Raw genomic sequence first — 20,926 nt, 5'->3', positions numbered from 1 at the left:
ATATCTGTATAACCAAATACCTTTGCTCCTAGTGTGTCTTGCATTTCTTCCATAATTCCTTATGCACTGCTGTTAAAAAGGAAGGAATTACTCTGGATTTATACCCTAGATGCTTTAAAACCAAAAGGAATGAACAGAGACTTTGACTTGTGTATATTCATGTAATACAAAAAAATATGTATACAGGCAGTCCTCGGGTTACAGACATCCGACTTAAGTACAACTCGTACTTACATACAGAGAAAATAGAGCTTTATCGACAATCCTTCTTTCCAGGATAATCCAAAATACTGAAAATCCAATTGTCACAAGGACAGAAAGTGATGTGAAATTTTCTGAACAGGGGCACAGATAGCAAAACAAACTTTATCCTATGCTATCCAAAACAAAAAAAAATGTTTGGCTAGAGTTTCACCTAAAAAAAGTGCCTGTTCCAACTTACATACAAATTCAACTTAAGAACAAACCTAAAGTCCCTATCTTGTACGTAACCCGGGGACTGCCTGTATATTTTTTCCTCAGAAAAAGATATGTTTTTGATAGGCTAACCTGCTACATATCTGTATGTGTGTATTTTGTTTTGTTTTATTTTGTATTGAAGTTTCACTCCTCTGCCAATAGGGGGAGCTGGATTGAACCAGAATGAAAAATATAAGTAATAGTTAAAGGAGAGGAGCCAGTTCACCTGGTTAAGGTATTTAAGGTTGTTGTAATGCACAGTTGTAATTGACATGACTAAGGGTATGTGACCCGAAACGTAGTCATTTTGCACCTGCTCCTACATAAAGAATAAAGAGGATTTACTGCATATCAAGGTGGTGCTGCCGTTTTCTTGAACTTTTGTATTATCCAAAGGTTTTTGCAGGGACCTGTGGGCGTGCACACCTGTTTGTTTGTTGTGCTGGATTACATTGGATTTTGCATATTGATTCACTGTTGTTTACACCAGCACACAATAATTAACTTGGCTAGCATGCTAATTAGTACATCCTATTATAATTATGGGCCATGGTAGTAATAATACTGCACGTCACAATAATATGGATTTCTAAAGAATTTCAATAGTCAGTATTACATTTTTAAACATAGATATAAAGGGAAAGAGTGCTTGGTTTTTCTTTTTTTCAAGGCACTAAAAGCCACTAAGATCTACCTTTATCTTATTACCAAAATTTGAAGCAAAACCAATCAGATATTTGGGCTGTAGCTGTCTCTCAAACATTCTATTAGCGCTTCATGAAAGATTTCATTCAAACAGATCAGACAGCAATTTTACTTTATTATTCTTATTTAATTCCTGATCATACTTAATTAAGTTTGGACCACATCTTCAGATTTGAACCCTTTGGCTTACAAAAAGAGCAGTTAGTTATTTAAAGCGCCTTTTGTTTTCATACTTTATGAACAGACTGTAAAAGAACAAGCAAATAAATTTTATTTGGATCTTTGATCAATAAGTTCTAGAGCATATTTTGTAACATCTTTTCCCACATAATATTCAGTAGTAATGAAATATAGATTTTCAGAATTTGTTATCAAATCGTCTTTCCTTTTTGTCCATAGAGACATAAATTATTTGAATACAATGTGGGATTTATAACTTGACAAAACTAGGCAGAGGTCAGTTACAATACTGTGCCTTTTTATAGACACAGACTTCCTCCTGGTGGATAATAAATAGAATAACTTTGGTAATGGCAAAAAATATAGTAACAGAAATGCATCTCTAGGTGGTGATTTAACAAGTGTTTGTTTTAAAAATTAGCTCACCAAATGCAACAACCTATATTGGAGATGTTGTCATCTTTTCCAACAGATTCTCTATAAGTGGGTAGCTGAAAAATATAACCAAAATTACAACGGAAATTTAAGTAGCTGACATTAGTTTTGATAATATATTTATCTACTATGCTGTGCAATGATGCGTAAATGCAAATATGAATCTAAAATGCTCATGAAGATTAAGTAAAGGCCAAGCATGCAGAATTCATAAAGGGTTCATAGCCTCGTATCTCTTCACGCAGATAGGTCTCGAAAAGCTGACGAGGATATTTTGTCTTTATTTGTAGCGGCTTTAAGGATTAAAAGGTACGTTTTTGAAGAAAAGGAGTGAAATGTCAATTTTGATGAATTAAAATGCCCTTGTTTTAAAAATAGGTTTATTAAAAAACGGGCACTAATTCATCCAAATTGACCTTCACTTTAATGTATTTTTGAGGATTTATCAGAACAAATCTATGTAATATTTAGTGCAATGAGCAAATTGGACACTTGATTTTGTAGATCTTAATAGATGTTGCTCTTTTTAAATAGTCCTGAACAAAATCTTAGAATGACTTTAAATCATATAATGCTTTCTTTTGTTTTGACAGGGATTACAGAGGCTGGTCACCACTGCACAGTGCAGCCTGTTGTGGAAATCTTGCTTTAGTAAAATACCTGCTACAGAAAGGTGCCTCTGTTAACCTGAGAGATAGGTGCAAGTATACCCCGCTTCATCGAGCTGCAGGGAATGGACACACAGAGATTGTGGAGTATCTCCTTGAGACTGGAGCATCACCAAATGTCTGCACCTCATCAGGGGAGTCCCCCATGCATTTAGCTGCAGCTAATGGTTATCTAGCTTCCATTAAAACATTACTGAACTACAAGGTTTCATCCAGTATCATGGACAAAAATAAGTGGACACCGCTTCACTGGTGCTCTATCAATGACCATATAGAGGTGCTGGACTGCCTGGTGAGTCACGGAGCTAATATAGAAGATACGAGTAGCAATGGGTTGACATTGCTACACTTGTCTGCGCTGGCTGGAAACATACAAGTCATCAACTATTTATTAAAAAGGAAATTAGATATCAATGTCAAAGATATGAAAGGAATTACTGCTCTTCATTTAGCAGCGGAAAATGGAAACAAAGAAGTGAGTCACTTTTATTTAATTTAAAAATGGTGTTCTACCTAAACATGACACATTAAAGAACACATAGGTGACAACAATCACAACACTCACAATGATTTGAATCATTAAAGGGAGACTGAACCCAAATTTTTTCTTTCATGATTCAGATAGAGCATGCAATTTTAAGCAACTTTCTAATTTACTTCTATTATCAATTTTTCTTAGTTCTTTTGCTATCTTTATTTGAAAAAGAAGGCATCTAAGCTAAGGAGCCAGCAAATTTTTGGTTTAGAACCATGGACAGCAATTTTTTATTGGTGCTGTCCAATCAGCAAGGACAACCCAGGTTGTTCACCAAAAATGGGCCGGCATCTAAACTTACATTCTTGCTTTTCAAATAAACATACCAAGAGAATGAATAACATTTGATAATAGGAGTAAATTAGAAAGTTGCTTAAAATTGCATGCTCTATCTAAATCACGAAAGAAAAAATTTGGGTTCAGTGTCCCTTTAAACACTAGTATAGTTATTAAATACCAACTGACAGGATATTGTATTCTGTCATTGAAATGTTAATCTTTCAGATTTTTGACAGCCTTACAAAACTCTGATCAAATCATACTGGTAATAAATACAAGTGAAATACTATTCATTTATTGATCCTTCAATTTTTTTCAAATACAGCATGACGTAAGCTAAGGCTATTTTCTTGAATTAAAGGGACATTGTGTTTCAAACTTTTTTTGCTATCTATGCATTGAAAAATAATAATCTTTTTTCTTTTTTTTTTTTTTTTTACCTGAACAAAATGTATAGTAAAAGCTGTTTAAATTTCCATTTTACAGGAAGTGCTTAACAGCCAATGAGCATTAGTAGCAAGAACTTATTAGCAAATGAACATTAGCAGGAAGTACACCATTTATACGTTTGTCTTAGTTTCAGTTTATATTTAAACACCTTTTAATTTGACATTTTCAGGCAAAAAAAATGCATATTTAAATGTTCAAAATATTTTAATGCTGCTATTTTATATGTATGATAGTTAGAAGACATCTGAGAACAAGTTTTCTTTACACTTTAAGAAAAACTACAGGGAGTGCAGAATTATTAGGCAAATGAGTATTTTGACCACATCATCCTCTTTATGCATGTTGTCTTACTCCAAGCTGTATAGGCTCGAAAGCCTACTACCAATTAAGCATATTAGGTGATGTGCATCTCTGTAATGAGAAGGGGTGTGGTCTAATGACATCAACACCCTATATCAGGTGTGCATAATTATTAGGCAACTTCCTTTCCTTTGGCAAAATGGGTCAAAAGAAGGACTTGACAGGCTCAGAAAAGTCAAAAATAGTGAGATATCTTGCAAAAGGATGCAGCACTCTTAAAATTGCAAAGCTTCTGAAGCGTGATCATCGAACAATCAAGCGTTTCATTCAAAATAGTCAACAGGGTCGCAAGAAGCGTGTGGAAAAACCAAGGCGCAAAATAACTGCCCATGAACTGAGAAAAGTCAAGCGTGCAGCTGCCAAGATGCCACTTGCCACCAGTTTGGCCATATTTCAGAGCTGCAACATCACTGGAGTGCCCAAAAGCACAAGGTGTGCAATACTCAGAGACATGGCCAAGGTAAGAAAGGCTGAAAGACGACCACCACTGAACAAGACACACAAGCTGAAACGTCAAGACTGGGCCAAGAAATATCTCAAGACTGATTTTTCTAAGGTTTTATGGACTGATGAAATGAGAGTGAGTCTTGATGGGCCAGATGGATGGGCCCGTGGCTGGATTGGTAAAGGGCAGAGAGCTCCAGTCCGACTCAGACGCCAGCAAGGTGGAGGTGGAGTACTGGTTTGGGCTGGTATCATCAAAGATGAGCTTGTGGGGCCTTTTCAGGTTGAGGATGGAGTCAAGCTCAACTCCCAGTCCTACTGCCAGTTTCTGGAAGACACCTTCTTCAAGCAGTGGTACAGGAAAAAGTCTGCATCCTTCAAGAAAAACATGATTTTCATGCAGGACAATGCTCCATCACACGCGTCCAAGTACTCCACAGCGTGGCTGGCAAGAAAGGGTATAAAAGAAGAAAATCTAATGACATGGCCTCCTTGTTCACCTGATCTGAACCCCATTGAGAACCTGTGGTCCATCATCAAATGTGAGATTTACAAGGAGGGAAAACAGTACACCTCTCTGAACAGTGTCTGGGAGGCTGTGGTTGCTGCTGCACGCAATGTTGATGGTGAACAGATCAAAACACTGACAGAATCCATGGATGGCAGGCTTTTGAGTGTCCTTGCAAAGAAAGGTGGCTATATTGGTCACTGATTTGTTTTTGTTTTGTTTTTGAATGTCAGAAATGTATATTTGTGAATGTTGAGATGTTATATTGGTTTCACTGGTAAAAATAAATAATTGAAATGGGTATATATTTGTTTTTTGTTAAGTTGCCTAATAATTATGCACAGTAATAGTCACCTGCACACACAGATATCCCCCTAAAATAGCTAAAACTAAAAACAAACTAAAAACTACTTCCAAAAATATTCAACTTTGATATTAATGATTTTTTTGGGTTCATTGAGAACATGGTTGTTGTTCAATAATAAAATTAATCCTCAAAAATACAACTTGCCTAATAATTCTGCACTCCCTGTAAATGTATGCTTATCAGATAAATTCATTTCTTTCACGGTGTTGAGAGTCCTCAAGCTGATTCAACTCCTGGCCACTAGTAGGAGACAAAGATTCCCAAAGCTCCAAAAGCACTTAATCCCTCCCACCTCTCTGGTATTCCAGTCTGACATATAGCAAAAAAAGTAGAACGGTAGGAAATGACAAAGTAGGGAAAATGATGTGTAAACTAGATCTGCCCCCGAAAAAAAATTTAATTACGTAAAAAATAAAAATGGATGAGTATAATGGACCACCATGAAAGAAATTAATTTATCAGGTAAGCATACATTTTGTTTTCTTTCATAAGGTGGCACGAGTCCTCTAGCCATTACTCCTGATAACTAATACCCAAGCTGTGGAGTCCACGAGTAATTGAGCGGGACAAACATTTTTGTGAAGCAAGCACCTAAATATCAGACACTGCTTAGTTCACTCTCTGGAAATTGTTTCAAGAACCTTAAAAAAAACCTCTTGTGACTTTAGCAGAAGGTTTAAAAATTAAATCCAGCTGTTTAGAAGATTTTTCTGCAGATGATGTAGGGTTTTGGACATAAAACCTTTTTAAACAAGCATGCTAATGTGCTCTGAACACTGATTATGCAGAAGAACCTGATAATGTAACTTTAGGTTGACTTTTAGACATAGAACTTTTGCACATACTTGGTTGAGGCATAGCAGCTACCACTACAGAGTTCACAAAACCTTAAATCCTGCAAAATAGAACTTAAAATAGTGCATACTTAGAGGAGGTATAGCCATCACAACTACAGAGCGCACAAACCTTTAAATCCTTAAAAAGTTATTTTATTTTCCTTCCCATTGCATCATGTGACAGCCATAAGCCAAGTTAATCACAAAATGCATATAAGTATATTATGGTAATTTTGTACATGCTCAGCTGGTGTCTTAGAAAGTGTGTATATATAATAAGATTTTCCATATTTAGATATGAATGTGAATTGGAAAGTTGTTTAAAATTGTGGGCTTCTCTCTGCCGCGATTTCGCTTAAAATTGCGAGATTGCGCAATAGAAATAGATTTGCAGAGTTACCGATGCAGAGAGGACCACTCTGTGGTTCTCTCTGCACTGGACAGCGGTGGTGCCAATCGTTGGTGGGTGGGAGCAATAATAGGGAGGCCGGTGCGACATCAGATCCTGTCCGTGATTGTGCACGGAGGCGGGGCTTGGGAGCGTGTGCACGCGCACGGTTATTGGCACTACTTCAGTTTAATCTGCAGAAGAAGGCAGAGGGGAGAGGGAGGGGGAAAAATGTTTTGGAAAGGGATCCGGGAGGGGGAGAGGGTATTGAGGGGGGGGGGGGAGCTACACTACAGAAAATAGGGTTTTTTATATTTTGTTACAAAAAAAGTGCAAATTTCTTAGTAAACTGGGTACTGGCAGACAGCTGCCAGTACCTAAGATGGTGACCAATAGGTAAAAGGGGAGGCTTAGAGAGCTGTTTGGGGGGGTCAGGGAGGTTGGGGGGTAATGGGGAATCCTACACTTCATATAAAAACAGAAAACACCTTTATTTTTATACTGGCAGACTTTCTGCCGGTACTTAAGATGGTGGTGACAATTGTGAGGTGGGGGAGGGAAGAGAGCTGTTTGAGAGGGGTCAGGAAGGGATCTGGGGGTGGGATGTGTCAGGTGTGAGGCTGATCTCTACACTAAAGCTAAAATTAACCCTACAAGCTAACTAATTCACCTTTTCACTGCTGGGCATAATACAAGTGTGGTGCGCAGGGGCAATTAGCGGCCTTCTAATTACCAATAATCAACGCCAAACCCATATATGTCTGCTATTTCTGAACAAAGGGGATCCCAGAGAAGCATTTACAACCATTTGTGCCATAATTGCTCAAGCTGTTTGTAAATAATTTCAGTGAGAAACCTAAAGTTTATGAAAAAGTTAACATTTTTTTTTATTTGATCGTGTTTGGCGGTAATATGGTGGCAGGAAATATACCAAAATGGGCCTAGATCAATACTTTGGGTTGTCTACTATACTACACTAAAGCTAAAATTAACCCTACAAGCTCCCTAATTAACCCCTTCACTGCTGAGCATAATACACGTGTGGTGCGCAGCGGCATTTAGCGGCCTTCTAATTACCAAAAAGCAACGCAAAAGCCATATATTTCTGCTATTTCTGAACAAAGGGGATCCCAGAGAAGCATTTACAACCATTTGTGTCATAATTGCACAAGCTGTTTGTAAATAATTTCAGTGAGAAACCTAAAGTTCGTGAAAAAGTGAATGATTTGTTTTTATTTGATCGCATTTGGCGGTGAAATGGTGGCATAAAATATACCAAAATGGGCCTAGATCAATACTTTGGGTTGTCTACTAAAAAAAAATATATACATGTCAAGGGATATTCAGGGATTCCTGACAGATATCAGTGTTCCAATGTAACTATTGCTAATTTTAAAAAAAAAAAATGGTTTGGAAATAGCAAAGTGCTACTTGTATTTATTGCCCTATAAAAAGCAAAAAAACATGTAAACATTGGGTATTTCTAAACTCAGGACAATATTTTGAAGCTATTTAGCATGGTTGTTTTTTGGTGGTTGTAGATGTGTAACAGATTTTGGGGGTCAAAGTTAGAAAAAGTGTGTTTTTTCCATTTTTTCATCATATTTTAATTTAATTTTAATATTTTATTTATAGTAAATTATAATATATGATGAAAATAATGGTATCTTTAGAAATTCCATTTAATGGCGAGAAAAACTGTATATAATATGTGTGGGTACAGTAAATAAGTAAGAGGAAAATTACAGCCAAACACAAACACAGCAGAAATGTAAAAATAGCCCTGGTCCTTAAGGGAAAGAAATTGAAAAATGGACTGGTCCTTATGGGGTTAATAAAAATATCTTACCCGTGGCAGTTGCACTCAGCAACAAAGGAGCAGTTGAGGAATTTCAAATAACAAAGGAAAAAGGAAATTTATGCTTACCTGATAAATTGATTTCTACGATATGACGAGTCCACGAATTCATCCTTACTTGTGGGATATTATCCTCCTGCTAACAGGAAGTGGCAAAGAGCACCACAGCAGAGCTGTCTATATAGCTCCTCCCTTGACTCCACCCCACAGTCATTCGACCAAAGGTATAGGAAGAAAAAGGTGAAACTAAAAAGGTGAAGAGGTGACTGAAGTTTTGAAAACAAAAATATAATCTGTCTATATGACAGGGCGGGCCGTGGACTCGTCGTATCGTAGAAGAAATCAATTTATCAGGTAAGCATAAATTTCCTTTTCTTCTACTAGATACAATGAGTCCACGGATTCCTCCTTACTTGTGGGATACAATACCAAAGCTTACAGGACACGGATGAACGGAAGGGACAAGACAGATACCTAAACAGAAGGCACCACTGCTTGAAGAACTTTTCTCCCAAAAATAGCCTCAGAACAAGCAAAAGTATCAAATTTGGAAAATTTGGAAAAGGTATGAAGGGAGGACCAAGTCGCAGCCTTACAAATCTGTTCAACATAAGCATAGTTTTTAAAAGCCCATGAGGAAGCCACCGCTCTAGTAGAATGAGCTGTAATCCTTTCAGGAGGCTGCTGTCCAGCAGTCTCATATGCCAAACAGATGATGCTTTTCAGCCAAAAAGAAAGAGAGATAGCCGTAACTTTTTGTCCCCTACGCTTTCCAGAATAAACAACAAATAGGGAAGATGTTTGACGGAAATCCTTGGCTGCTTGCAAGTAAAACTTCAAGGCAAGAACCATGTCCAAGTTATGTAACAGACGCTCTTTCTTAGAAGAAGGATTAGGACATAGAGAAGGAACAACAATTTCCTGATTAATATTCTTATTTGAAACAACCTTAGGAAGGAATCGAGGTTTAGTACGCATAACCACCTTATCAGAATGGAATATAAGATAAGGCGAATCACATTGTAACGCAGAAAGCTCAGAAACTCTTCAAGCAGAAGAGATAGCAACCAAAAACAAAACTTTCCAAGATAAAAGCTTAATATCTATGGAATGCATGGGTTCAAACGGAATCCCTTGAAGAACATTTAAAACTAAATTCAAACTCCATGGCGGAGCAACAGGTTTAAACACAGGCTTGATTCTGACTAAAGCCTGGCAAAAAGACTGAACGTCTGGGAAATCCGACAGAAAGCAGAAATTTGTCCCTTTAAGGAACTAGCTGATAATCCCTTCTCCAATCCTTCTTGGAGAAAGGACAGAATCCTAGGAATCCTAACCCTACTCCATGAGTAGCCCTTGGATTTGCACCAATAAAGATATTTACGCCATATCTTATGGTAAATTTTCCTAGTGACAGGCTTTCGAGCCTGAATCAAGGTATCAATGACTGACTCAGAGAATCCCCGCTTAGATAAAATCAAGCGTTCAATCTCCAGGCAGTCAGCTGCAGAAAATTTAGATTTGGATGTTGGAACAGACTTTGAATGAGAAGGTCCTGTCTCAGTGGCAGTTTCCATGGTGGCAGAGATGACATTTCTACTAGATCAGCATACCAAGTCCTGCGTGGCCACGCAGGCGCTATCAAGATTACCGAAGCCCTCTCCTGTTTGATTCTGGCAATCAGACGAGGCAGGAGAGGAAAAGGAGGAAACACATAAGCCAGGTTGAATGACCAAGGTACTGCTAGAGCATCTATCAGTACTGCTTGGGGATCCCTTGATCTGGACCCGTAACAAGGAAGTTTGGCATTCTGACGAGATGCCATCAGATCCAATTCCGGTGTGCCCCATTGACGAATCAATGCCGCAAACACCTCCGGATGGAGCTCCCACTCCCCCGGATGAAAAGTCTGACGACTTAGAAAATCCGCTTCCCAGTTCTCTACTCCTGGGATATAAATTGCTGATAGATGGCACAAGTGAGTCTCTGCCCATCGAATTATCTTGGAAACTTCCATCATTGCTAGAGAACTCTTCATTCCCCCTTGATGATTGATATACGCTACAGTTGTAATATTGTCCGACTGAAATCATATGAATTTGGCCGAGGCCAGCTGAGGCCATGCTTGAAGAGCATTGAATATTGTCCTCAGTTCCAGAATGTTGATTGGAAGTAGGGACAAAGCCCCTGAGCCTTCAGGGAATTCCAGACTGCACCCCAGCCCAAAAGGCTGGCATCCGTTGTCACTGTGACCCACGCTGGTCTGCAGAAGCACATCCCCTGGGACAGATGATCCTGTGACAACCACCAGAGAAGAGAGTCTCTGGTTTCTGGATCCAGATTTATCTGGGGAGATAAATCCGCATAATCCCCATTCCACTGTCTGAGCATGCACAGTTGCAGTGGTCTGAGATGTAAGCGAGCAAACGGAACGATGTCCATTGCCACCACCATTAACCCGATAACCTCCATACACTGCGCCACTGATGGCCGAGGAGTGGACTGAAGTGTCCGGCAAGTAGACAGGATCTTTGACTTTCTGACCTCTGTCAGAAATATTTTCATGTCTACCGAGTCTATCAGAGTTCCTAGGAATGGAACTCTTGTCAGTGGAACTAGTGAACTCTTTTGTATATTCACCTTCCACCCGTGAGTTCTTAGAAATGTCCGCGTGAGACTTGGTTAGCTGGTAAGTTGACGCTTGAATCAAAATATCGTCTAGATAGGGCGCCACTGCTATGCCCCGTGGCCTTCGGACCGCCAGAACGGACCCTAGCACCTTTGTGAATATTCTGGGAGCTGTGGCCAACCCGAAAGGAAGGGCCACAAACTGGTAGTGTTTGTCCAAGAAGGCGAACCTGAGAAACTGGTGATGATCTTTGTGGATAGGGATGTGAAGATACGCATCCTTTAAGTCCACGGTAGTCATATATTGACCCTCCTGGATCATTGGTAAAATAGTTTGAATGGTCTCCATCTTGAACGATGGGACTCTGAGAAATTTGTTTAGGCATTTGAGATCTAAAATCGGTCTGAAGGTTCCCTCTTTTTTGGGAACCACGAACAGATTTGAATAAAATCCCTGCCCCTGTTCTAGTCTTGGAACTGGACAGATTACACCCATGGTATATAGGTATTTTACACAGTGTAAGAACCCCTCTCTTTTTGTCTGGTCTACAGACAAAAATGAAAGATAAAATCTCCCGCTTGGGAGAAAATCCTTGAATTCTAGTCGATACCCCTGTGTCACGATTTCTAATGCCCAGGGATCCTGAACGTCCCTTGCCCAAGCCTGAGCGAAGAGAGAAAGTCTGCCCCCTACTAGATCCGGTCCCGGATTGGGGGCTGCCCCTTCATGCTGTCTTGGTAGCAGCAGCAGGCTTCTTGTCCTGTTTTCCTTTATTCCAGGTCTGGTTAGGTCTCCAGACTGACTTGGATTGTGCAAAATTTCCCTCCTGCTTTGTGGCAGAGGAGGAAGTAAAGGGTCCACCTTTAAAGTTTCGAAAGGAACGAAAATGATTTTGTTTGGCCCTCATTTTAACCATCTTGTCCTGAGGAAGGGCATGGCCTTTACCTCCAGTAATGTCGGAAATGATCTCCTTTAGTTCAGGCCCGAATAGGGTCTTACCCTTAAAAGGAATAGTTAAAAGTTTAGATTTTGATGATACATCAGACGACCAAGACTTAAGCCATAACGCTCTATGCACTAAAATGGCAACGCCTGCATTTTTTGCCGCTAATTTCTCCATTTGAAAGGCGGCATCAGTAATGAAAGAATTAGCTAGCTTGAGAGCCTTGATTCTATCCAAAATATCATCTAATGGGGGATCAACCTTAAGAGACTCCTCTAGAACCTCAAACCAAAATGCGGCTGCAGTAGTTACAGGAACAATGCATGATATAGGTTGTAGAAGGAAACCCTGATGAATAAACAATTTCTTTAACAGACCCTCTAATTTTTTATCCATAGGATCTTTGAAAGCACAACTGTCCTCAATAGGTATAGTTGTACACTTAGCCAGGGTAGAAATAGCTCCCTCCACCTTAGGGAACGTCTGCCAGGAATCCCGAATGGTGGCAGATATGGGAAACATTTTCTTAAAATTAGGAGGGGGAGAGAACGGAATGCCTGGTCTATCCCACTCCTTAGTAACAATGTCCGAAATCCTTCTAGGGACTGGAAAAACATTAGTGTAAGTAGGGACCTCTAGATATTTATCCATTTTACACAATTTTTGCATATATGTGTTTAATCTTGTCAGCTAAGATTGCGCCACAAGTAAGGAAAAGTTAACCCTTTACAGAAAAAAAGTTACTCAAAAAACGTTTATTAAAGTAATAAATCAACCCCCTGTACCTCGCCACAGCTCTGTTGTGGTGCCTACCTGCCCTCAGAGGTCTGTAAAACACACTATCCTTCGTTTTTTTGCCTAGGCTCCTCGGAGCTGGAGCTTGCTGCCTTCAGGATCAATTCAACTGCGCGTCTGAGGCGCGAAAATAGGCCCCGCCCATCAATATCGATGCCTCTCATGTCTAATGGAAACCACTGCAAAGCGGTCTAGCAAACAAGCCATGTGGGTTTTCATATACCCCATATATAAACGAAAGCCATGTGAACCCTTAAAGTGCCATCATCAAAAAAAAGTTTTTCCATAAAAACGTTAAATATCCTCAAAAACATGAAAACATTTTGCCCACAAAACATTATGATAACAGTGTCAATCAATTGTTCCATAATAAACAGGTTCCAGTAATACCCCCTTCTTTACATGTAGGATTACTGCTTACCCCTTCCCCTAAGGGAACTATGTCAGCCAGTTCTGAAATACCATAGTCTCTCCAGAAAAAAATGACTGAACATACCTCAATGCTCATAGCATGAAAAACGTTCCTCACACTGAAGCTTCTCAAGTACTCCTCAGCCATTCTGTGGGAACTACTCTGGATCTTAGTAACAACTGCTGAGATCATCAGTCTCCAGGCAGAATCTTCATCCATCTGCTGCCTGAGAAAAAAAATAGCACACACCGGTACCATTTAAAATAAAAAAAGTCTTGCTTGGGACATCAATAGTTTTTTAGGGCAGGTGCAACTCAACGAGATAAGCAGGGAAGACTCAGAAACCCTAGAGGCCCAAATAACACCGGAAGAGATCAAAACAGCTATCACAAACATGCCAAACGGCAAAAGCCCAGGTCCAGACGGCTTTAGTGTACTATACTATAAAACTTATATGCGCCATGCATTGCCACCGCTGACAGCGTTATTTAACTCCTTACTCAAGGAAGGGGGATTCACAGCCAACATGTTAGAGGCACATGTCACGGTTCTCCCAAAACCAGGGAAAACTCCGGACAAACCAGAAAATTACAGGCCCATTTCGCTTCTAAATGTTGACATCAAGATATTCGCCAAAGTCTTAGCCATCAGAATAAACAAAATCCTCCCTGATTTGATCCACACGGACCAAGTGGGATTTGTCCCCGGCCGAGAGGTCAGGGACAATACCCTCAGAACATTCCAATTAACGCACTGCGCCCAATTACATAACCTACCGATGGCCCTCATATCCACCGACGCGGAAAAGGCGTTTGACAGAGTTAATTGGCTTTCCCTCAGATCTGTCCTCCACAAAATGAAATTCGGCGATACCTTTATTCAACTAATCTTTACATTATATCAGAACCCCACTGCGCGAGTAAAAGTAAACGGCATACTCTCAGAGAAATTTGTAATAAAAAATGGAACAAGACAGGGCTGCCCCCTTTCCCCAATATTGTTCGCAATTGCCATAGAGGCCTTAGCCCAAAAAATACGTGAGGATAATACAATTAAGGGAATCACAATAGGGAGCAATAATTACAAACTAGCGTTGTATGCGGACGATATCCTACTCACATTAACAAACATTGACCATTCCCTGCCTAGGGTATTAGGATCTTTCAAAGAATACGGGAAAATATCAAACTTCCAAATGAATCTCTCAAAATCAGAACTATTAAATATATCTTGTGATATGGAGACCCTTAACAAAACATTAAGAGAATGCCCGCTCAGACGCCAAGAGTCCAAAATGAAATGCCTAGGCATTTACATTTCCCCCGACCAACAAGAGATCTTTCAGGCTAATTACAAACAACTAGAGAGCAACCTAGTAGCAGACTTGTCAAATTGGAAAAACAAAACGATATCTTGGCTAGGCAGAATAAATGTTGTCAAAATGAACATACTCCCAAGACTCCTTTACATTTTACAAACAACGCCCGTGCCACTACCATCACACTACTTGTCAAAAATTCAAAGCATAATAGAACAGTACATATGGGGGGGCATCAGACCCAGAATAACCAGGAAAACACTATATTTACCAAGAAACAGAGGGGGTCTGGGACTCCCCAACATACTGTTTTACAAACAGGCCATTAATTTGAGGACGTTGATAGATTGGTGTAATAACACACATGACAAATTATGGGTGCAGTTAGACTGTGACATACTGGAAACTGGAAATGTTGGAGGCATGGCTTGGTTACCGAAAAAGAGCAGACCAGGGGCGATCTCCAAGTACCCACTGTATATAGAGTTCTTTGCTGGGTGGGACAAATTGATGAATACCACCACAAACATCTCAACCCCACTCTCACCACTGACCCCTTTATGCCATAACCTGGAGACACCATGGGCCAGTGGGGAACTAAATTTAACAAGTAGAGTGCCCCTTAAGGAAAGGTCAATTTCGACAATAACTGACAAGGGGAAACTAATGACTCTTGAGAGCATAAAAGAAACAGAGATAGGAGAAACCCTGAATTGGCTTGCACACTCACAACTAAGCCACTACTTGGCAACACATAAACAAAAACACAACCTACTTAGACTACCTACCCCATACGAAACTCTATGTTTACGGGAAGAATCAACTGCACATGCGATCTCTCTATTATATAGACTACTACTCATAGAAGATGCACAAACCTTACCCACATACACAAAGGCGTGGGAAAAAGAGCTAAACACAGACATTGACCTACAAGACTGGCTGACGGCATTTCAAATCACCAAGAAAGCCTCAATATCGACAGGAGTACAAGAGTCTAGTTACAAATTTATATCACAATGGTATCTTACACCCCACAGACTAAAACAAATATATAAAACGACCTCAGGACGATGCTGGAGGGAATGAGCCGGGGAAGGCACCCTAACGCATATATGGTGGGACTGCCCGGGCTTAGATCAGTTCTGGACCGACATACTTACCCACATCAAGATAGCGACAGGGAAACCCCTACAAAATAACCCCAAAACTTTACTGTTCCTTTCGTTACCTCCCCTGGAGAGCAAAGCTCTTACCGTGCTCAGACTAGTCATGTTGAATGGGGCGAAAATGTTAATCCCCAAACACTGGAAAAGCAAAATTCTCCCAACAGTGAAAGAATGGAAACAACAGGTAGACTCCTTACTACACTTAGAAAGGTATCACCATTTACAAAATAACACAGTAGACTTACATGAGATTATGTTACTACAATGGGAAGAGTGTCAAACAAGAGGCAGACTTAGGGATATTTAAAGTAGCACCAACTTAACAGAGGGTAACCGGCAGTAGGGAATTATGCACTTTTTGTATATGATAATATCACCTGTTCCTCTAAATATCTAACCTGCACAGTAGGATAATGTGAGATCTGTGACACCAGGAGGTGGACAGCCATGGCTTATATGGCACGAACTGGCAAAATTGAACATTCATACTCACTATCCTAAACACTAGATCCAACCCAAATTATCGACAATATGGATCTCTCACAGATCCTGGACTTGTTACTACTGTATTACGACATATTTGATGTATATTGAACACATTTTCTGCATGATTATTGTTACCTTAGCTTAACCCCCGGATATATACATGAACAATCCATTAGGTCCAAGAGTGACCTGTATCAGCAAGATGTGGGGACAAAAAATGAGGACTATAATTATCTCAATGCAATTCATCTCTAACATGGAATGTATAATTGATAACTTGTTTGACTATGTATTATGTTTATTTTCAATCCTCAATAAAAGATTTAAAAAAAAAAAAAAAAGTCTTGCTTGAAGAAAATAAAAAACTATCATTTTATCACCTCTTTCACTTTACCTCTTCCTATTACTTAGTGTAGGCAAAGAGAATGACTGGGGGGTGGAGTCAAGGGAGGAGCTATATAGACAGCTCTGCTGAGGTGCTCTTTGCCACCTCCTGTTAGCAGGAGGATAATATCCCACAAGTAAGGATGAATCTGTGGACTTGTCGTATCTAGTAGAAGAAATAGCCCAGTTACTAACTGTAGCAGCCATGCTAATTCAGTGTACAAAAAAAAAACATAATATACACAGAGACTCGTCTTCACATAGCCAAACATTTAAATCCTTTTTACTGTATACAGTATATAACAGAGGGTATAAGGTTGCATTGAGATGAAGGTCCCCGGTGAAGTAGGTGAATATGAATTAAGTCTCCATAATGAATAGACTAAATATAAAAATCTATGTAATTAAGGTAGAATTACAGGGAGTGCAGAATTATTAGGCAAATTAGTATTTTGACCACATCATCCTCTTTATGCATGTTGTCTTACTCCAAGCTGTATAGGCTCGAAAGCCTACTACCAATTAAGCATATTAGGTGATGTGCATCTCTGTAATGAGAAGGGGTGTGGTCTAATGACATCAACACCCTATATCAGGTGTGCATAATTATTAGGCAACTTCCTTTCCTTTGGCAAAATGGGTCAAAAGAAGGACTTGACAGGCTTAGAAAAGTCAAAAATAGTGAGATATCTTGCAGAGGGATGCAGCACTCTTAAAATTGCAAAGCTTCTGAAGCGTGATCATCGAACAATCAAGCGTTTCATTCAAAATAGTCAACAGGGTCGCAAGAAGCGTGTGGAAAAACCAAGGCGCAAAATAACTGCCCATGAACTGAGAAAAGTCAAGCGTGCAGCTGCCAAGATGCCACTTGCCACCAGTTTGGCCATATTTCAGAGCTGCAACATCACTGGAGTGCCCAAAAGCACAAGGTGTGCAATACTCAGAGACATGGCCAAGGTAAGAAAGGCTGAAAGACGACCACCACTGAACAAGACACACAAGCTGAAACGTCAAGACTGGGCCAAGAAATATCTCAAGACTGATTTTTCTAAGGTTTTATGGACGATGAAATGAGAGTGAGTCTTGATGGGCCAGATGGATGGGCCCGTGGCTGGATTGGTAAAGGGCAGAGAGCTCCAGTCCCACTCAGACGCCAGCAAGGTGGAGGTGGAGTACTGGTTTGGGCTGGTATCATCAAAGATGAGCTTGTGGGGCCTTTTCGGGTTGAGGATGGAGTCAAGCTCAACTCCCAGTCCTACTGCCAGTTTCTGGAAGACACCTTCTTCAAGCAGTGGTACAGGAAGAAGTCTGCATCCTTCAAGAAAAACATGATTTTCATGCAGGACAATGCTCCATCACACGCGTACAAGTACTCCACAGCATGGCTGGCAAGAAAGGGTATAAAAGAAGAAAATCTAATGACATGGCCTCCTTGTTCACCTGATCTGAACCCCATTGAGAACCTGTGGTCCATCATCAAATGTGAGATTTACAAGGAGGGAAAACAGTACACCTCTCTGAACAGTGTCTGGGAGGCTGTGGTTGCTGCTGCACGCAATGTTGATGGTGAACAGATCAAAACAAAAAATCCATGGATGGCAGGCTTTTGAGTGTCCTTGCAAAGAAAGGTGGCTATATTGGTCACTGATTTGTTTTTGTTTTGTTTTTGAATGTCAGAAATGTATATTTGTGACTGTTGAGATGTTATATTGGTTTCACTGGTAAAAATAAATAATTGAAATGGGTATATATTTGTTTTTTGTTAAGTTGCCTAATAATTATGCACAGTAATAGTCACCTGCACACACAGATATCCCCCTAAAATAGCTATAACTAAAAACAAACTAAAAACTACTTCCAAAACTATTCAGCTTTGATATTAATGAGTTTTTTGGGTTCATTGAGAACATGGTTGTTGTTCAATAATAAAATTAATCCTCAAAAATACAACTTGCCTAATAATTCTGCACTCCCTGTAGTCTGTTATGTCCCCTGATTATAATTTACCTCTAAAATTGGTGTACCTACTAATAGCCTGTGGGCTTGTGAAGACATGGCAGCACTTACCTCAGATGCACCCAATCTACAATGCATATTGGCTGCAAAAACATAATTTATGTAAGAACTTACCTGATAAACTAATTTCTTTCATATTGGCAAGAGTCCATGAGCTAGTGACATATGGGACACACAATCCCACCAGGAGGGGCAAAGTCTCCCAAACCCCAAAATGCCTACAAATACACCCCTCACCACACCCACAATTCAGTTTAGCGAATAGCCAAGCAGTGGGGTGATAAAGAAAGGAGTAGAAAGCATCAACAAAGGAAATTTGGAAATAATTGTGCTTTATACAAAAAATCATAACCACCATAAAAAGGGTGGGCCTCATGGACTCTTGTCAATATGAAAGAAATTAATTTATCAGGTAAGTTCTTACATAAATTATGTTTTCTTTCATGTAATTGGCAAGAGTCCATGAGCTAGTGACATATGGGATATCAATACCCAAGATGTGGAGTCTTCCACTCAAGAGTCACTAGAGAGGGAGGGAATGAAAATAAAAACAGGCATATTCCGCTGAAAAAAATTAATCCACAACCCAAAACAAAAATAAGTTTATTTCATCTTTGAAAGAAAAAAACTTAAATCGAAAGCAGAAGAATCAAACTGAAACAGCTGCCTGAAGAACTTTTCTACCAAAAACTGCTTCCGAAGAAGCAAATACATCAAAACGGTAGAATTTAGTAAATGTATGCAAAGAGGACCAAGTCGCCGCTTTGCAAATCTGATCAACTGAAGCTTCATTCTTAAAAGCCCACGAAGTGGAAACTGATCTAGTCGAATGATCTGTAATTCTCTGAGGTGGGGCCTGACCCGACTCCAAATAAGCTTGATGAATCAAAAGTTTCAACCAAGAAGCCAAGGAACTAGCAGAAGCCTTCTGACCTTTTCTAGGACCAGAAAATAAAACAAATAGACTGGAAGTCTTCCTGAAATATTTAGTAGCTTCCACATAATATTTCAAAGCTCTTACCACATCCAAAGAATGTAAGGATCTCTCCAAAGAATTCTCAGGATTAGGACATAAGGAAGGGACAACAATTTCTCTACTAATGTTGTTAGAATTCACAACCTTAGGTAAAAATTGAAAAGAAGTCAGCAAAACTGCATTATCCTGATGAAAAATCAGAAAAGGAGACTCACAAGAAAGAGCAGATAGCTCAGAAACTCTTCTAGCAGAAGAGATAGCCAAAAGGAACAACACTTTCCAAGAAAGTAGTTTAATGTCCAAAGAATGCATAGGCTCAAATGGAGGAGCCTGTAACGCCTTCAGAACCAAATTAAGACTCCAAGGAGGAGAAATTGATTTAATGACAGGCTTAATACGAACTAAAGCCTGTACAAAACAGTGAATATCAGGAAGTATAGCAATCTTTCTGTGAAATAAAACAGAAAGAGCGGAGATTTGTCCTTTCAAGGAACTTGCAGACAAACCCTTATACAAACCATCCTGAAGGAACTGTAAAATTCTAGGAATTCTAAAAGAATGCCAGGAGAATTTATGAGAAGAACACCATGAAATGTAAGTCTTCCAAACTCTATAATAAATCTTTCTAGAGACAGATTTACGAGCTTGTAACATAGTATTAATCACGGAGTCAGAGAAATCTCTATGACTTAAAACTAAGCGTTCAATTTCCACACCTTCAAATTTAATGATTTGAGATCCCGATGGAAAAACGGACCTTGAGATAGTAGGTCCGGGTGTAACGGAAGTGGCCAAGGAGGGCAACTGGACATCCGCACCAGATCCGCATACCAAAACCTGTGTGGCCATGCTGGAGCCACCAGCAACACAAAAGACTGTTCCATGATGATTTTGGAGATCACTCTTGGAAGGAGAACTAGAGGCGGGAAGATGTAAGCAGGATGATAACACCAAGGAAGTGTCAGTGCATCCACTGCTTCCGCCTGAACATCCCTGGACCTGGACAGGTATCTGGGAAGTTTCTTGTTTAGATGAGAGGCCATGAGATCTATCTCTGGAAGACCCCACATCTGAACAATCTGAGAAAACACATCTGGATGGAGAGACCTCTCCCCTGGATGTAAAGTCTGGTGGCTGAGATAATCCGCCTCCCAATTGTCTACATCTGGGATATGCACCGCAGAGATTAGACAGGAGCTGGATTCCGCCCAAGCAAGTATCCGAGATACTTCTTTCATAGCTTGGGGACTGTGAGTCCCACCCTGATGATTGACATAAGCCATAGTTGTGACATTGTCTGTCTGAAAACAAATGAACAGTTCTCTC

At 39.8% G+C, this 20,926-nt stretch overlaps 1 protein-coding gene across 1 annotated transcript in view; it reads left to right on the top strand.

Moving 5' to 3' along the window:
• LOC128655369 (ankyrin repeat domain-containing protein 65-like) overlaps positions 1 to 20,926 on the top strand; it is a 108,565-nt gene that overhangs the window by 9,214 nt on the left and 78,425 nt on the right. Inside the window, exon 2 of the mRNA XM_053709017.1 lies at positions 2,373 to 2,922. Coding sequence (XP_053564992.1) covers positions 2,373 to 2,922 — 550 coding nt within the window. The remainder of the gene's footprint in view (positions 1 to 2,372; positions 2,923 to 20,926) is intronic.

This window comes from Bombina bombina, chromosome 4 (assembly GCF_027579735.1).
Source record: "Bombina bombina isolate aBomBom1 chromosome 4, aBomBom1.pri, whole genome shotgun sequence".
Classification (NCBI taxonomy): Eukaryota; Metazoa; Chordata; class Amphibia; order Anura; family Bombinatoridae; genus Bombina; species Bombina bombina.
Note: the sequence above shows the minus strand (reverse complement) of the source record. Positions and strands in the feature narration are given on the sequence as shown.